At 70.8% G+C, this 17,337-nt stretch overlaps 3 protein-coding genes across 3 annotated transcripts; all 3 read left to right on the top strand.

The window, feature by feature from the left end:
* Positions 1–3,515: 3,515 nt before the first annotated feature.
* YJU2B (YJU2 splicing factor homolog B) lies at positions 3,516–7,695 on the top strand. Its single transcript, XM_054004798.1, is given in 10 exon segments — positions 3,516–3,683; positions 4,169–4,222; positions 4,743–4,825; positions 4,902–4,957; positions 5,303–5,363; positions 5,447–5,589; positions 6,364–6,452; positions 6,454–6,537; positions 7,015–7,153; positions 7,235–7,695. Coding segments are annotated over 10 exon segments (1,158 nt in total). The 5' UTR covers positions 3,516–3,680; the 3' UTR covers positions 7,681–7,695.
* A 105-nt stretch (positions 7,696–7,800) lies between these two features.
* On the top strand, positions 7,801–10,767 carry MRI1 (methylthioribose-1-phosphate isomerase 1). Its single transcript, XM_054004799.1, is given in 7 exon segments — positions 7,801–7,989; positions 8,601–8,842; positions 9,027–9,122; positions 9,124–9,200; positions 9,762–9,938; positions 10,144–10,368; positions 10,526–10,767. Coding segments are annotated over 7 exon segments (1,080 nt in total). The 5' UTR covers positions 7,801–7,857; the 3' UTR covers positions 10,657–10,767.
* A 239-nt stretch (positions 10,768–11,006) lies between these two features.
* CUNH19orf53 (chromosome unknown C19orf53 homolog) lies at positions 11,007–11,788 on the top strand. Its single transcript, XM_054004800.1, has 3 exons — positions 11,007–11,161; positions 11,383–11,438; positions 11,530–11,788. The coding sequence occupies exons 1-3, from the start codon at positions 11,065–11,067 to the stop codon at positions 11,662–11,664; spliced, it is 288 nt and encodes a 95-aa protein (XP_053860775.1). The 5' UTR covers positions 11,007–11,064; the 3' UTR covers positions 11,665–11,788.
* Positions 11,789–17,337: the final 5,549 nt, after the last annotated feature.

Raw genomic sequence — 17,337 nt, forward strand, 5'->3', positions numbered from 1 at the left:
GCTCAGGAAGCGGCGGGCGGCGGGGCCGGCATCCCGAGCATCCTCCGGTGCGGCGCGGCCCCCCCCGCCAGCCGGTGCGGCGGGGGGGGGGGGTTGCGGGGGGACACCCCCGGCAGAGGGGGGGGGTCCGCGGGATGCGGGGGTCTCTCCGCTGCGGTGCCCCCGGAGCGAGGCGGGGGGGGGGGAGGGGTCTCTCCGCTGCGGTGCCCCCGGAGGATGGATGGGGGGGGCTCCTCTCTTGCGGTGCCCCCCCCCCCGCAATCCGGTGCGGAAGGGGGGGGGGTGGAAGGGGGGCCTCCCCCCCCCCCGGTGTAAAGGGGGGTCTCCGACGCTGCGGCTCCCGGCGCGGGGGGGGGTCCCGGTGCCTCGGAGGGAATTGCGGGGGTCCTGGCGCTGCAGCTCGCGGTGTCCCGGTTCCGGCGGGGGGGGGGGGGCGGGGGTCCCGAGCCCCTCGCTGCGGCTCCTGGTGCCCCGGTGTTGGGGGGGGTCTCTCCTCTGCGGCTGGCGGTGCCCCGGAGCGGGGGTCCCGGCGCTGCGGTTCCCGTTGTCCCCCCCCGGGAGGGGGTTGCGGTAATTTGGGGCGGGGGGGGGGGGGGGAGAGGAGAGGAAGAGGAGCGGAAAAACCCGGGGGTCTGTCAGCGCATCCCGGCGCCCCCGGCCCGGAGCGTCCGTGAGAGGTTGGGGAGGGGGAGAAAAAGGTAAAAAAAATCCCCCTCCTCAAAAATGCCCCAAATCGGCGACAAAATCCAAAGGGTACGGAAAAAAAAAATTAAAAAAAAAAAAAAAAAAAAAAAGAAAAAAAAAAAAAAGAAAAAAAAAAAAAGGCGGAGGCGGCGGCGGCGGCGGCGGGGGGGTGGTGCCCCCCCCGGGGGCGGCGGGGCCGGGCGGGGGTCGCCGTCAGCCCCCCGGCAGCAGCGGGGTGGCGGGGCCCATCGGGCCGGGCTGCGGCAGAGCTCGCGCTGCTGCTGCTCCTCCTCCTCCTCCTCCTCCCCCTCTCCCTCTCCTTTCCCCCCCCCCCACCAATACCCAGGACCTTCCTCCTCCTCCTCCTCCTCCTCCTCCTCCTCCTCCTCCTCCTCCTCCTCTGTTTCCTCCTCCTCCTGCCCCCCCCGGAGTGCTCGGGACCTTCCTCTTCTCCCTCCTCTTCCTCCTCCTGAGCCCCCCCACCAATGCCAGGGACGTCTCCCTCCTCCTCCTCCCCCCCCCCACCTCCTTTAACTACCCCTTAATTACTTAACGCGCTTTAATTACCCCCACCGCTGCCTCAGTTTCCCCACGCGGTCACCCCGCTGCCATCCCCCCCCAGCTCACTGGGGGACAGTGGCCCTGTCCCCCCCCTCCCCTCCCCTCCCCCAGCCTTACTTTGTCCCCCCCCGTGACCCCCCAAAAAAGCCGAACTGGGTCAGCGGGTGCCCCCCAGCCCCCGCTGACGTCACGGCCCTTTGTCCCCAGCGTGGCTTTTGTCCCCGCAGCCGCCGCACGTGGCCCGGCCGGTGCCACCCCCCCGGGGCACCGGGACCCCGGGACACCCGGCCGGGGGGGGCTGCGGGGACCGGGGGGGGGGGCACGGAGCTCCGCCGGACTCCCCCCGGGACCGGGGGGCGCTGGGGACCCCAAAGAGGGGCTGTGCCCAAAGGGGGGGCTGGTGTCACCTGGGAATGGTGGGGACAGCGAATGGCACCGCACGTGGGCACGGCCGCACACCTGGGCACACCTGGGCACAACCGCACACCTGGGCACACCTGGGCACACCTGGGCACGGCCACACACCTGGGCACACCTGGGCACAAGTGCACACCTGGGCACGGCCACACACCTGGGCACACCTGGGCACACCTGGGCACGGCCACACACCTGGGCACACCTGGGCACACCTGGGCACACCTGGGCACGGCCACACACCTGGGCACCGCCACACACCTGGGCACACCTGGGCACAAGTGCACACCTGGGCACGGCCACACACCTGGGCACACCTGGGCACGGCCACACACCTGGGCACGCCCCCCCACCCGTGTGACCCCGGCTGTCACAGGTGTCCCCCACGCGCCTCCAGGTCCCCAAATTCTGGGCTCAGCCCTTTCTCCCAGCCGCGTGTCCTCATGGGGGTGGCAGTGTCCCCACCCCTGTCCCCATCACCCCGCCCGTGTCCCCACCCCTGCCACACGCCTGCCACCATCCCCGCCGCCCCGGCAGGTGCCACCACGGTGGCCACCACCTGGTGGCCTGTGATCAGCCCCTGCAGGTGGCCACCGCCTCGCCCCAGGGACGCACTAATGAGCCACCGCCGTGTCCCCAGTGCCACCGCCGTGTCCCCAGTGCCACCGCCGTGTCCCCACGGCCGCGTGTGCCACCGGCCACGTCTGGCTGCCACCCTGCAGGACACCTGGCCCGGACACGGGGACACGGTGGGGACATGGAGGGGACATGGAGGGGCCACGGTGGGGACATGGAGGGGACACGGTGGGGACACGGTGGGGACATGGAGGGGACGTGGAGGGGCCACGGTGGGGACATGGAGGGGACATGGAGGGGACACAGGGGTCTGCCAGTCTTTGGGGACACAGGATGGTGGGCACAGGGATGGGGACAGGGATGGGGACAGGGATGGGGACACTGCCACCCCCATGGGGACACAGGATGATGACGTGGAGTCGGGGGGGGGGGGTGCGGGTTAGGGGATCAGTCGGTTGCTATGGAATCCCGTTGCTATGGAATCCCGTTGCTATGGACCCCGTTGCTATGGACCCCGTTGCCATGAGTCCCCCGTCGGTTCGAGGCCCGTTGCTATGGAGATGGACGCTCTGAACGCCGTTGCTATGGAGCCCACCGCTATGGGACACCCCGTTGCTATGCACCCCGTTGCTATGGACCCCGTTGCCATGGAGCCCTCGCCGCAATGTGCCTCGTTGCTATGGAAACACGTCGCTACGGACCCCCCGTTGCTATGGAGCTCCCGCTGCTATGGGCTACCGTAAGTCACCGCGCTGCGGCGCCGCCAGAGGTCGCGAACGCCGCCGGAGGGGCGGGGCCGCCGGGAAGGGCTCCGCCCCCTTGCCGTGGCTGGGCCAATCAGCTCGCGGTGACGGAGAGGAAGGGGCGGAGCCTGAGGAGCGCAGCCGGAAGAGGTCGGTGGGGACCGGGGAGTGCGCGCGGGGGTGATCCCGGTAACAGCCCGGTAACGGCTCGGTAACAGCCCGGTAACAGCCCGGTAACTGCCCGGTAACTGCCCGGTAACAACTCGGTACGGCCCGGTAACAGCCCGGTAATAACTCGGTACGGCCCGGTACAGCCCGGTAACGGTACGGCCCGGTAACAGCCCGGTAATAGCTCGGTAACAGCTCGGTCCAGCTCGGTACGGCCCGGTAACAGCCCGGTAATAGCCCGGTACAGCCCGGTAACAGCCCGGTAACAGCTCGGTCCAGCTCGGTACAGCCCGGTACAGCCCGGTACAGCCCGGTAACAGCTCGGTAACAGCTCGGTCCAGCCCGGTAATAGCTCGGTACGGCCCGGTAACAGCCCGGTCCAGCCCGGTAATAGCTCGGTAACAGCTCGGTCCAGCCCGGTACGGCCCAGAGGCTCCGAACTGCGCGGGGGCCGCTCCCGGTACGGAGCAGTGACCGGTAACGCCTCCCAGCTGGGCCCGGGCGCTCCCCGGTGACCTCCGGAGACCCTCGGCCATGGTGAGTGGGGGCGGGGCCACCGGGGGTCACTGCGGGGTCACTGCGGGGTCACACTGTGGGGTCACTGCGGGGTCATAGTGGGGTCACATTGAGGTCACAGGGGGGTCACACTGCAGGGTCACATTGGGGTCACACTTCAGGGTCACATTGGGGTCACACTGAGGTCACATTGGGGTCACACTGAGGTCACATTGTGGGGTCACAGAGGGGTCGCTGTGGGGTCTCACATTGGGGTCACACTGAGGTCACACTGCAGGGTCATAGTGGGGTCACACTGAGGTCACATTGGGGTCACACTGAGGTCACATTGTGGGGTCACAGAGGGGTCGCTGCGGGGTCTCACATTGGGGTCACAGCGGGGTCACACTGAGGTCACACTGCAGGGTCATAGTGGGGTCACATTGGGGTCACGGGGGTCACACTGTGGGGTCACAGCAGGGTCACAGCGGGGTCACCCTGAGGTCACCCCCCGATCTCCCCCCCAGGGCGAGCGCAAGGGCACCAACAAGTACTACCCCCCCGACTTCGACCCCGCCAAGGTGGGCTGGGGGCTCGGGGGGGGTTTGGGGGGTGTTGGGGGGGCTAGGGGAGGGGTATGGGGGGCTTGGGGAAGGGTTTTGGGGGGTTGGGGAGGAGTTTAGGGGGCTTGGGGAAGGGTTTTGGGGGACTTGGGGGGCCTGGGGAGGGTTTGGGGTGTTTGGGGGAGTTTGGGAGGGGTCTGGAGAGGTTTGGGGAGGGGTCTGGAGAGGGGTTTGGGGGGGCCTGGGGAGGGGTTTGGGGGGTTTGGGGGCGTTTGGGAGGGGTCTGGAGAGGGATTTGGGGGGCCTGGGGAGGGGTTTAGGGGAGTTTTGGTGGGTTTCAGGGCGTTTTGGGTGTTTTGGGGGGCTGAAAAATGGACTTTTGGGATTGCTGGGGGCCGTGTGTGTGTGTGTGTGTATCTTTGGGGTGCCAGGAGGGGTGTGTGTGTATCTTTGGGGTGCCAGGAGGGGTGTGTGTGTATTCTGGGGGGGTCCGTCCCCCCCAAAATGAGCCCCCTTTCCCGCTCCCCTTCCCCCCCAGCATGGCTCCCTCAACAAGTACCACCGCAGCCACCCCCTGCGCGAGCGCGCCCGCAAGCTCTCCCAGGGCATCCTGGTCATCAGGTGAGGCGCTGGGGACGCCCCAAAGTGTCCCTCTGTCCCCCCCAAACGCCCCCTGACCCCCCAAACCCCCCCCCAGGTTCGAGATGCCCTTCAACATCTGGTGCGACGGCTGCCAGAACCACATCGGGATGGGTGAGTCCCACCCCCCAAACCCTTCTGGGGACCTTTGGGGGGGGGGTCCCGGAGGGGATTTCGGGACCCAGTCTGGGGATTTTTGTTCCCATTGATGTCTCAGGGGATCCGGGGTTGGTTTTGGGGTGGTTTTGGGGTTTTTGGACTCCAGTTTGGGGATTTTCCATCCTATTGATTTGGCAATGGATTTGGGGTTGGTTTTGGGTTCCTGTTTTGGGATTTTTTCCGTCCCATCAATCTCTCAGTGGGTTGGTTTTGGGGTTTTTTAGGATCCCCGTGGGGTGGGGGGGGGTCCCCAAATCTGTTGGGGGGGGGGGTGGTTTTACCCCCCCATCCCCCCCACAGGCGTCAGGTACAACGCTGAGAAGAAGAAGGTGGGGACCTACTACACCACCCCCGTGTACAGGTGAGTCCCGGCGCCTCCCTCACCTGCGGGGACACCTGGGGACACCCAGGGACCCCCCCTGAGCCGCGTGGGGCCCCCCCCAGGTTCAGGATGAAGTGTCACCTGTGCGTCAACTACATCGAGCTGCAGACGGACCCCGGGAACTGCGACTACGTCATCGTCAGCGGCGCCCGGCGCAAGGAGGAGCGCTGGGAGCCCGGCGACAGCGGCCAGGTGCTGCCCACCAGTGAGTCCCAGTATGGCCCAGTATGGCCCAGTATGGCCCAGTGATCCCCACCAGTGCCAGGGTCATGGTCCCAGTAGCTCCCAGTCCCTCCCAGTAGCTCCCAGTCCCTCCCAGTAGTTCCCCAGTACCCAGTGTCTCTCCCAGTGTCCCCAGTGTCTCTCCCAGTGCCCCCAGTCCCCCCAGTGCCCCCAGTGCCCCCCAGCACCCAGTGTCTCTCCCAGTGTCCCCAGTTGCCCCAGTCTCTCCCAGTCCCCCCAGTGCGGCTGTCCCCAGTGCCCCCAGTGCCCCCCTCAGTGTCCCCAGTGTCTCTCCCAGTGTCCCCAGTCCCCCCAGTGCCCCCCAGTGTCCCCAGTCCCCCCAGTGCCCCCAAGTACCCAGTGTCTCTCCCAGTGTCCCCAGTGCCCCCAGTCCCCCCAGTGCCCCCAGTCCCCCCAGTGTCCCCAGTCTCTCCCAGTCCCCCCAGTACCCCCAGTGCGGCTGTCCCCAGTCCCCCCAGTGTCCCCAGTGCCCCCCAGTCCCCCCAGTCCCCCCAGTGCCCCCCAGTCCCCCCAGTGCCCCCAGTGCCCCCAGTCCCCCCAGTGTCCCCAGTCTCTCCCAGTCCCCCCAGTACCCCCAGTGCGGCTGTCCCCAGTCCCCCCAGTGCCCCCAGTCCCCCCAGTGCCCCCAGTGTCCCCAGTGCCCCCCAGTCCCCCCAGTGCCCCCAGTCCCCCCAGTGCCCCCAGTGCCCCCAGTGCCCCCAGTGCCCCCAGTGCCCCCAGTCTGGCTGTCCCGCAGCCCCGGAGCAGCGGGAGCGCCTGGCCATGGACGCCATGTTCCGCCTGGAGCACGGCGTGTCGGACCGGGGGGTGCTGGAGCGCGCCACCCCCCGCCCTGGCGCGCCTGCAGCAGGCCCAGCACGCCTGGAAGGACGACTTCGGCCTCAACAGCCGCCTGCGCCGGCGCTTCCGGGTCAGTGGCGGGCTCGGGGGACCCCGAAGTCCCCTGAAACACCCCCGAAATCCCCTAAAAACCCTCCCTGAAATCCTCCCTAAATCGCCTAAAACACCCCTGAAATCCTCTAAAAACCCCTCCCCAAAATCCCCCTCGAGATTGCCTAAAACACCCCCTAAAAACCTCCCCGAAATCCCCTAAAAACCCTCCCTGAAATCCTCCCTTAATCGCCTAAAACACCCCTGAAATCCTCTAAAAACCCCTCCCCAAAATCCCCCCTAAATCCCCCCAAAATCCCCTAAACCCCCCCCGAAATCCCCTAAAAACCCTCCGGTAAATCCCCTAAAAACGCTCCCCTCAATCCCCCTTGGGCACTCCAGAACACCCCAAAAAAACCCCAAAAAACCCCGAGCAAGCGCTTCCTGCCCTCCCAGGAACCTCGGGGTCCCCCCGGGGGTCCCCACCCCTCGCCCCCAGCCCCGCTTCCCCCCCCAGGAGGAGAAGAAGACGCTGAAGGAGGAGGAAGAGGAGGCGGCGGCGCTGCGGGCGAAGGCCGGGCTCAGCATCCCTCTGCTCCGCGAGGAAGAGGAGGATCGGCGCCTCGCCGCCCTGCTCACCCTCCGCGCCCCCGATTGTGCGTGGGGAGGGGTCCCGGGGTGGGGTTTTGGGGGTCCCGGAGCCCCCCCCGACCGCTCCCGGTTCTGTCCCCCCCCAGCCTACGAGGAGAAGCAGCGGCTGAAGCGCTCCGAGATCTCCCAGCGCTCCTGGTTCAGTCCCCGGGCGGCCGGGGGGGCGCTCCAGAAATTGGGGCTGGGGTCGCCACGGGCGCCGAGGGCACCCCCGGGACCCCCCGCGACCCCCGCCGGGCTCGGCATCGTGCGGAGGAAGGCGGCGGAGGAGGGGGGCGCAGCCGGCGTCACGGGAGACCCCCGAAATTGGAGCGGACCCGCCCGGTGCCGCCCCTCGGGACCCCCCCGGTGCCGCCCCCCAGGCTGGGGGGGCTCCCCGGGACCCCCCCGGTGTCGCCGCCCCCCCCCGCCCCATCCCTCGTCGCCGACTATTCGGACTCCGGTTCCGAGAGCCCCTGAGCGGGGTTTAGGGGCGCCGGGACCCCCCAAAACCGGGGGGGGGGGGGCTGATCTGGGGGGGGGGGGGTCCTGAACCCCCTGCCCCCCCTCCCCGAGACCCCCCCGCCCTGTAATTTGCGCCCCCAAAATTAAAAAGTGCCGGTGGATTTCCCGCGGTTTGGGTTTGTCCCTCCCCGCGGGGCGGTGCCCGGCGGGGGCGGTGCCCCGGAAGGGGCGGGGCTCTGTCGCGCGGCTCTGTCGCGCTGTCGCGATGGCGCTCGAGTCGCTGCGGTACCGCCGCGGCTCCCTGGAGGTTCTGAACCAGCGGCTGCTGCCGGGGCAGCTCCGCTACGAGCGGGTGGGGGACGTGCAGCGGGCCTGGGCGGCCATCCGCGACATGGAGGTGAGGGGAGACCCCCCCCAAATACCCCCGAACCCCCTGAGCCCCCCACCCCGGTCCTGACCCGCCCCAAATACCCCCGAACCCCCTGAGCCCCCCACCCCGGTCCTGACCCCCCCCCCCCCCAATTACACCCGAGCCCCCCAAATGCCCCCAACCCCATCTGAGCCCCCCACCCCGGTCCTGACCCCCCCCCCCCCAATTACACCCGACACCCCCAGAGCCCCCCCTCCGGTCCTGAGCTCCCCAAATACCCTCAACCCCCCCCTGAGCCTCCCAAATAGCCCCGAGCCCCCCCTGAGCCCCCCCAGATCTTCTCGTGGGGGTCTCACGGTTGTTCTGTGCCCTCCCCCAGGTTTTGAGGACCCTCAAATCCTCTCGGGGGGGGGGGGGGGGGACAGAACAACCCCTGAGACCCCCAGGAGAGGATTGGGGGGACCCCAAAACCAGGGGTCCCCCGGGTCTTAGGGGGTGTTTTGTGCTCCCTCCCAGATTCAGGGGGTCCCCAAATCCTCTCTTGGCGGTCTCAGGGATTGTTCTGTGCCCCCCACCCCCAGGTTTTGGGGACCCCCAAATCCCCTTGTGGGGGGGTCTCAGTGTTGTTCTGCCCCCAGGTGCGGGGGGCTCCGGCCATCGCCCTGCTGGGCTGCCTCAGCCTGGCCGTGGAGCTGGCGGGGGGCGCGGGACCCACGGAGGATTTGGGGGCGCTGGAGGAGTTCGTGGGGCAGAAGTTGGGGTTCCTGCTCAGCGCCCGCCCCACGGCCGCCAACCTGGGCCGCGAGGCCGAGCGGCTCCGGGGCTGGGTCCGCCGGAGGGTGGAGACCCCCGGGGTCACCCCAAAACTGCTGCGGGAGAGGTGACGGCGCTGGGGGGAGGGGGAGACTTGGGGGGAGCTCCGGGAATCGTGGGGGGGGGGGGGATGCTGTGAGGGGTCTCGGGTGGGCTTGGGGTCGTGGGATGGGTTTGGGGTGGATTTGGGGTCCTGGGGTGAGTTTGGGGTCAGGATTTTGGGGGTGCCACCCCCGTCTCCCCCTGCCCAGCATCATCGAGTACATCGAGGGGCTGCTGGATAAGGACCGCAGGGACAACCGGAGCATCGGGGCGCACGGGGCCGACGCCATCCTGGGGGGGCTCCCGGGGGGGGGGCCCCGTCACCCTCCTGACCCACTGCAACACCGGGACCCTGGCCACGGCGGGCTACGGCACCGCGCTGGGTACGGGGCACCGGGGGGAACTGGGGGGCTCTGGGGGTCACCGGGGGGGGCACTGGGGGGCTCTGGGGGAGCACCGGGGGGACCTGGGGGGAACTGGGGGTCACTGGGGGGGGCACCGCGGGGAACTGGGGGGCTCTGGGGGAGCACCGGGGGGGGGCACTGGGGGGCTCTGGGGGAGCACCGGGGGGACCTGGGGGGAACTGGGGGGCTCTGGGGGAACTGGGGGTCACCGGGGGGGGCACCGGGGGGCTCTGGGGGAGCACCGGGGGGACCTGGGGGGAACTGGGGGGCTCTGGGGGTCACCGGGGGGGGCACTGGGGGGCTCTGGGGGAGCACCGGGGGGACCTGGGGGGAACTGGGGGGCTCTGGGGGAACTGGGGGTCACCGGGGGAGGCACCGGGGGGCACCGGGGGGCACTGGGGGACACTGGAGGAGCACCGGGGGGTACCAAGGGGCGCCGGGGGGGGCTCCCTGCCCGTGTTTTTCCCCCTCGGGGGTTTCGGGGCCTCGCTGTGGCAGCGTCCCTGAGGTGTCCCCCCCGTGTCCCTGCCGTGTCCCCAGGCGTGGTGCGGGCCCTGCACCAGCGCGGGGCCCTGTCCCGGGTGTTCTGCACCGAGACCCGGCCCTACAACCAGGGCTCACGGCTGTCGGCGCTGGAGCTGCGCCACGACGGGGTCCCCGTCACCGTCATCGCCGACAGCGCCGCCGCCGCCGCCATGAGGCTGCGCGGGGTGCACGGTCAGGGGGACGCCGGGACACGGGGACAGCGCGGGGGGACAAGGAAAAGGGACACGGGGCGGGGACGTGGGACGGGTGACAGAGTGGGCACAGGGATGGGGACGGGTGACACGGGCTAGGACTGGGACAAGGACACGGGGCACAGGGAGGGGCTGCGACAGGGGGCAGGTGACTCCGGACAGCGCTGACCCTCCTCTGTCCCCAGCCGTGGTGGTGGGTGCCGACCGCGTGGCGGCCAACGGCGACGTGGCCAACAAGATCGGCACGTTCCAGCTGGCGGTGGCCGCGAGGCACTTGGGGATCCCCTTCTACGTGGCCGCCCCAAGCAGCACCTGCGACCCCACGCTGGCCTCGGGCGACCTGATCCCCATCGAGGAGCGGCCGGGCACGGAGCTCACCCAGCTCGGGGGCGTCCTCCTGGCTGACCCCGGTGGGTGCCACGCGCGGGAGGGGGGTGCGGGTGTGCCAGAGCCCGCAGCAGGTCGCTGGGTCGGGGTCGGGGCTCCCTTTTGGGTCAGAGGGGCTGGGGTCGCTGCCAGAGCCCCCCTGACCCCATGTACCCCCTCCTCCCCCCCCTCCTGCTGCAGAGGCCGACGTGTGGAACCCGGCCTTTGACGTCACGCCGCACGAGCTCATCACCGGGGGCATCATCACGGAATGGGGGGTCTTCGCCCCCCCCGAGGCCTGCCGGGCGGTGGCGGAGCGGGGCCAGCAGTGACGGCTTCCGCCTCGGTGCGTCCCGGCGTGCCCCGCGCCGCGCCCCGGTGCATCCCGGCAGCCTTTGCGGCAATAAAGCCCCGGTGTATCCCGAAGTTCTTTGCGGCAATAACGCCTCGGTATATCCCGAAAGTCTTTGCGTCAGTAAAGCCTCGGTATATCCCGGCAACCTTTGCGGCAGTAACGCCTCGGTATATCCCGAAATTCTTTGCGGCAATAACGCCCCGGTATATCCCGGCAGCCTTTGCGGCAATAACGCCTCGGTATATCCCGAAATTCTTTACGGCAGTAACGCCTCGGTATATCCCGAAATTCTTTACGGCAGTAACGCCTCGGTATATCCCGGCAGCCTTTGCGGCAGTACCGCCCCGGTGTATCCCGGCGTGCCCCGCGCCGCCACACGGCGGCCATGGCGCAGGGCCCGCTCAAGGCGGCGGCCAAGCGCCCCAAGGCGGCGGCGGCGGCGGCGGCGGCGTCCCGGGGCATTCGCGGCCCGCGGAAGGGAGGTGCGGTGGCTCCCAGCGCCGGGGGAACGGGGCACAGGCGGCTCCGGGGTTCTCCTCGCGGATTCCACAGTTGGGGGGCGAGAGGAGGCCTCACGATTTGGGGGTGAAGGGAGGCCCCGGTTCGGCGGGGGGGTCCCGTGGAAGTCCCGGGGGGGTCCCCGGTGGCCCGGGGAGCTGGGGGCCGCCGGCGCGGGGTCTCAGCCCTGCCTCGCTCTCCCCAGGCCGCGCCATCGCCCCCAAGAAGCCGCGCGTGATCCAACAGCAGAGGCTGAAGAAGGTGAGGAGGGGAGGGGGGAGAAGCCTGGAGGGGTCCGGGGGCGGGGGGGTCTCACCTGTGCCCCCCCGACCCCTCCTCGTGCTCTGGGCAGCGGCTGGAGGTCGGGATCCGGATGCGGATCGAGCAGGAGACCGTGCAGCGCGCGCAGGGCGGGCTCCCCAAAAAGCTGGGCCTGGTCACAGCGCCCACCCCCGCCAAGGACAAAGCCAAGAAGGGCCGCGGCTGAGCCCCCCACCCCCGGCGGGGAAGGACCCCTGAGCCCCCCCCTCCGTGAGCTCCGTAAGGCGCGGGGGCGCTCCGGGCCGTTCTCACACTGTTCTTTAATAAAAGGGATTTGTGTCTCGCCCACACCCACAGGCCCGGTGTCTGGTTTTTGGGGGTCGCAGAGGGCTTGGGGGCTCCTGGAGGGGACAGACGGGGAGGGGGTGAGCATCGGGGAAGCCCCGAGATTTCGGGGGGGGGTCCCTGAGGGTGTCGCGGTACCCCCGGGAGGGTTCTGGGGGGGTGGTTAAAAGGTCCCCGGGGGTCTCGAGGGTCTCTGGGTGCCCAAGGCGGTCGCGCTGGACCCCAGGGGCATCCACTGGGGGGGGGTCCCGGTGTCTTCAAGGGGTTCGGGAGATTCTGTGGATCCTTGAGAGACTCCTGGGGAGGGTCCCGGTATCCTTGGGGAGGTCTTGGGGGTCCCGGTGGGTCTGGGGGTGTCCTCAGAGGGGTCCCGGTGTCCCCGGGGGGTTCTCGGTCCGTTCCCGGGGCTTTGGGGGATCCCGGCCCTTCCCCGTTTCCCGCCGCCGCCACAAATTTATGAATGGATCGATAAGCCCCGCCTCTACCACGAGGCTCTGCCCCCACACCACAGCTGATTGGTCAGCTGCGATTTGACTGACAGCTCGCCCCGCCCCGCGCTGATTGGCAGCGGAGGGAGCCACGGCAGCCAATGGGAGCGCGGTGCGGGCGTGGTCAGCGCCTGAGGGCGCCACGCCCCTTTTCGGGCGGGGCAAAACCACGTGGGGGGCCCTCCCCTCCCCCCACCGTGGGTGTGGTCGGCGAGGGCGTGGCCGGCGCGCAAAACCCCGCCTCCAATGACGTCAGGGAAATTCCCTGGAATCGGCGCCGCCGGGTTTATTTTGGGAAACAAACAGGGAACGGTTGGGGGAGGGGCTGGAGGCCGGAGCCCCCCCCGGGGGCCTCGCGTGGGGCGGGGCCCCCCGGACCCCCCCAAAGCCCTCCCGTGACTCGCCCACAGCCGGCGGGGCCGCGGCCCGCCGCTGCCGGGGCTCGCCCTGGACCGGGGGGGCAGAGGGTGGGGAACGGGGAACGCCCCCCAGCCCCCCATAAAAACCCACCAACCCCCCCCACTGCCCCCCCCCCGCACCCCAAAAACCTCCACGACCCCCGCCAGCCGTGGTACCCTAATTTCTGGGCAACCCCTCGGGGGTTTTGGGGGTCCCGGTGAGCTCCGGGGGAGTCTTGGGCACGCGGGACGGAAGCAGGGGGTCCCCGGGGGGGGTGTGGGGGGGTGTTGGAGGGCTCAGCGGGAATTGGGGACCCCCGGGGGGGTCTCGGGGTGCGGGGGCCCGACCCCTGTTCCTGCTGAACTGAGCCAGTTTATCCAAAGCAACTGCAAATCAGCTCAGCAGGCACCGGGGGCGGCGCCCGGGGGGCGTCCGGGGGTCCTGCGGGGGTCCCGGGGGTTGGGGGTGGTGGTCCCAGGGTCCCCGTGGGGGGCCCAGCATGCCGGGGGGGGGGGGGTTTTGGGGGGGGGATTCAGGTATTTAGGGTGATCCCAAGGAGGGGCTCTAAGGGCTGGGAGAGCCCCAAAGTTTTGGGGGGGCCCCTCGGTGCGGGCGAGGGGGGCGGGAGGCGGAACTTAGCCACTGTGAACACGGCGCGGCTGGACTCTGTTCACAGGTGGGCTAAGCCCTGCCCCCCCGGCCCCCAAAACCCCCCCAGCACCCCAAAACCACCCCCCCACCCCCCAAAGTCTCCGGGGCCCCCCAAACCCCCCCTCCCCTGGCACGGTGGCGGGGGCTGGGGCCCGTTGGAAATCCCTGGCAATGTGATTTTGGGCAGAAAACGGTAAAAAATCCCATCGCCAGGAACCCCGGCGGGCGGCAGCGGTGGGGGGGGGAGTCGGACACCCCGGTGGGGGGGGTCGGACACCCCGGTGAGGGTCCCGGTGCTCCCACGGTGCCGTCTCAGCGTCGAGGCCGGAGCCCGGTGCCACCTGTGGGAAAGGGGGGAGGTCGGTGGGAGGGGGTCACCCCTGGAGGGTCACCCCTGGGGGGGGGGGTCTCCAGGTGGTTTTGGGGGGTCCAGGTGGGGTCTCCCGGTGTTTTGGGGGGATCCTGGCGGGGTCCCAGGGTAGGGGAGTCTGTGTGGAGATGGGATGGGGACACTGTGGGGACGCAGGAGGGACGGTGGCACTGGGACAGGACTGGGACACGGAGCTGGGGACACGGCAGGGGGACAGGACTGGGACACGGCAGGGGGACAGGGCTGGGGACACGGCAGGGGGACAGGGTTGGGGACGCGGCGCTGGGACAGGGTTGGGGACACGGCACGGGGACACGGCGCTGGTGGCTGTCCCCACTCCCAGCACCGTCACCAGTCCGGGCTGTGAAACGTGTCCCCGGCCGTGCCACGTCCCCAGTGTCCCCTCGCTGTCCCCAGGGCGGGGTGGGCACTCCAGGACCCCCCGGATGCCCCCAAGGGGCCGGGACCCGCGGTGCCATCGGTGTCGCCGTGTCCCCGTGGCGGGACCCCCGCGGTGGCTCTGTCCCGGCCCCGCTGTCCCCAGCGCTGGTGGCCACGGTGGCTGCGGGGCTGGTGGCCGCGCTGGTGTCCCTGGTGTCCCCGGGGCCCTGCAGGCGCCATGTGGGACCCACGAGGCCCCGCCCGGTCGTGACATCAGCGTCGTCACGACAACGGGGCGACTTCAAAGGGAATCGGGTGGAACCGGCCCAAAAAATGGGGGTAAACAGCGGCGGCGGCACCGACACGGGCCCGGGGGCCCGGGGGGACTCGGGGAGGGTTTGAGGGGCGCCCCGATCCCGGGTCCCCACCGGGGGGGGTCGCGACAATCGCGACGGTGGCGGCCCGCCCGGTGCCAGCGGGGCTCAGCTGTCCCCGGTACCGGAGGTGGCGGCACCGGCACGAGGCCGGGAGGGGTCCGGGAGGGCTCGGGGGTCCCGGGGGTGCCCAGACCCTGGGGTCCCCGCCAAGGGGTCACAACGGCTGCGACAGACACGGCCCCGCGCTGCCACCGGCCCCGCCGGCACAGCCCGGTGCCCCCCAAGAGTGGGGCGGGGGGTGACCTCGCGTTTGGGGGTGGGAGGGCTCGGATTTGGGGGCTCCCCCCCCGGGTTCTGGCGTGTCCCCTCGGTTTTTCTGGGGGGGGCCCCCCCCTGGTTTTGGGGGCCCCTCCCGGTGCCCCCCCGGCGCCAGGGCGGTGCCGGCCCGGCCGCCCCGACCGGCTCCCGCGGCCCCGGGCGGGGGCGGCCCCGGCGGGGGGGGCGGGGGGTGCCCGGTGCCAAAATTCCCACCTTCGTCCCCAAAACGGGAGTGGGAAAAGGCAGCGGCGCCGCCCGACGCCTGCGGAATGCAGGAACGGGGCTGGGATGGGGGGGGGGCGGGGGGGTTTTGGGGGGCCGTGGTTTGGGGGGCTGATATGGGGGGGCAGTTTGGGGGTCCCATGTCGGCTTGGGGGGGTGAGGGGGTGTGTGGTGGGGGCGGGGGGCTCTGCGTGTTGGTGGTCCCAAGGCCAAAGGGATGAGGCCGGGGGTGCTGCCGGGGATTCTGGGGGTCCCAAGGCTGGGGTGCAGCGGGTCTGGGGGCTCCGGTGGGTCCGCGGGACTGGGGGGTCCAACAGCGGAGGGGAGAGCCGACACCGAGTGGATTTGGGGGATTCCGGGCCCGGGGTGGGGGGGGGGGGGGTCTGCCGGGTTTTGGGGGTCCCAGACCGGGAGGGGTCTGGAATTTGGGGATGTCGCAGGTGAGACTTGGACTTCCCAGACCGGAGGGGCTGCGGGGGGCGGGGGGGGGGGGGGGCGCGGTCTGAGATCTGGGGTTCATGGGGGGGGGGTGTGGGGGGGGGATCTGTGGGTTTGGGGGGTTCTCATGCCGGGTTGGTGGGGGGTGGGGGGTGTCCGGGATTTTGGGGTTCCCAGGCCGGGGCGGCTCCGGCGTCGCTCGGGCCAAGCGGGGGCGGGGGCGGGAAGGGGCCGCCCCGTCCGCGCCCGTCGGCGCCGGGGGGAAAGGATGAATCACCGCCCGGCGCCACCGCCCCCCCCGGCCCCCCCCGGCCCACGCCCCACCGACGGGCCCGGAGCCCCCCGGAACCCCCCCCCCCGGGACCCCCCCGCACCCCCCTGCCCAGCCCTCGGCAGCCTCGGGCCGTCGATGGCCGCGGCGCTGGCGCCGCCGGCCCCGGGGGAACGCGGAGCGATCCGGTGGGATCCGGCGGGACCCCGCGGCCCTTCCCGCCATCCCCGGCCGGGCACGAGGCCACGGCCGCGGCCCCTCTCCCGCCGCCCCGGAACCTTCCAGGGGTCCCGCGGGGCCGTTACTCACCGGCAGCGGCGGCCGGGGGTCCCGGGGGGCTCCGGGGGGGGGAGTGAGGGGAGGCCGGGCCGGGGGAGGGGGGCTCCGGGGGCTCCCGGGGGCTCCCCAAGTCTCTGACTTTTACTCCAAGAAGGGAAACGCTTTTAAACGTTTCGCTCCGCCCCGGGAGCGACGAGGCCGCGGCGGCGGAGGGGAAGGGGGGGGGGGGGAGGGACCGGGCTTGCCTCCGCCCGCCCCGGGACCGCCCCGGGACCGCCCCGAGCCCGCACCCCCCCCCTCACCGAACCCGCACCCGCCCGGATCCCCGCACGGCCCCGCGGCGGCGCCGGGACTGAGCGGGTGGGCAAAGGAGAGGTGGTGGCGAGGAGCCACGTGCCCCACGGCGAGGGGGGGTCAGAGCGATGTGTGCCCCACGGCGAGGGGGATCAGTGCCCCACTGAAAGGGGGTTCGCTGCCCCATGGCACACCCCACAGTGAGCACCTCCCGTGCCCCATGGCATGGGGGCCATGTGCCCCATGGCACAGGGACTGCGTGCCCCACAGAAAGGGGGTTCGGTACTCTACAAAAAGGGGGTTCAGTGCCCCATGGCACAGGGACTGTGCCCCCCATGGCAAGGGGGCTTTGTGCCGCACTGAAAGGGGGTTCAGTGCCCCACAGAAAGGGGGTTCGCTGCCCCATGGCATGGGGGCCGCGTGCCCCATGGTAAGGGGGCTGTGTGCCCCACTGAAAGGGGGTTCGCTGCCCCATGGCACACCCCACAGCGAGCATCTCCCGTGCCCCATGGCCGGGGGGCCGGACACCCCACAGCGATGCCCGGGTGCCCCGTGGCCGTGGGGCGCCACAGGCCCTGGCGGGGCCGGGGTTTGGCGGGGGGCTGGGGGTCACCATGGCGATGCTGCACACACAGACATTAAACAGAGTTTTATATCGGAAGTAGCGAAACCACAACGCGTCACCGCTGCCGCGGCGCCAGCCCTGCCCCACACCCCGCGGCCCTGCCCCACGGCCCTGCCCCACAGCCAGCCCTGCCCCGTGGCCCTGCCCCACGGGGGGGAATGCCCCAGCCCTGCCCCACCGCCCACCCTAGCCCCCTGCCCCATAGACTGCCCCATAAGCCCCCCTGCCCCGCAGCCAGCCCTGCCCCATCGACTGCCCCACACCCCCCCCAGGAGTGCGGCAGAATGGGCACCCCGGTGGCCCCCAGTGCCCCCCAGAGTCCCCCAGGGCCTTCCTGGTGCCACCCCACATCTGGCAGCGGCTGCACATCTGGGACAGCACAACGCCCCCCCCCCCACCTTCACCAGCTGCTAATTTTAAACACGGGACCCCCCCCCCCCC

Source organism: Vidua macroura, unplaced genomic scaffold (genome assembly GCF_024509145.1).
Source record: "Vidua macroura isolate BioBank_ID:100142 unplaced genomic scaffold, ASM2450914v1 whyUn_scaffold_122, whole genome shotgun sequence".
Taxonomy (NCBI): Eukaryota; Metazoa; Chordata; class Aves; order Passeriformes; family Viduidae; genus Vidua; species Vidua macroura.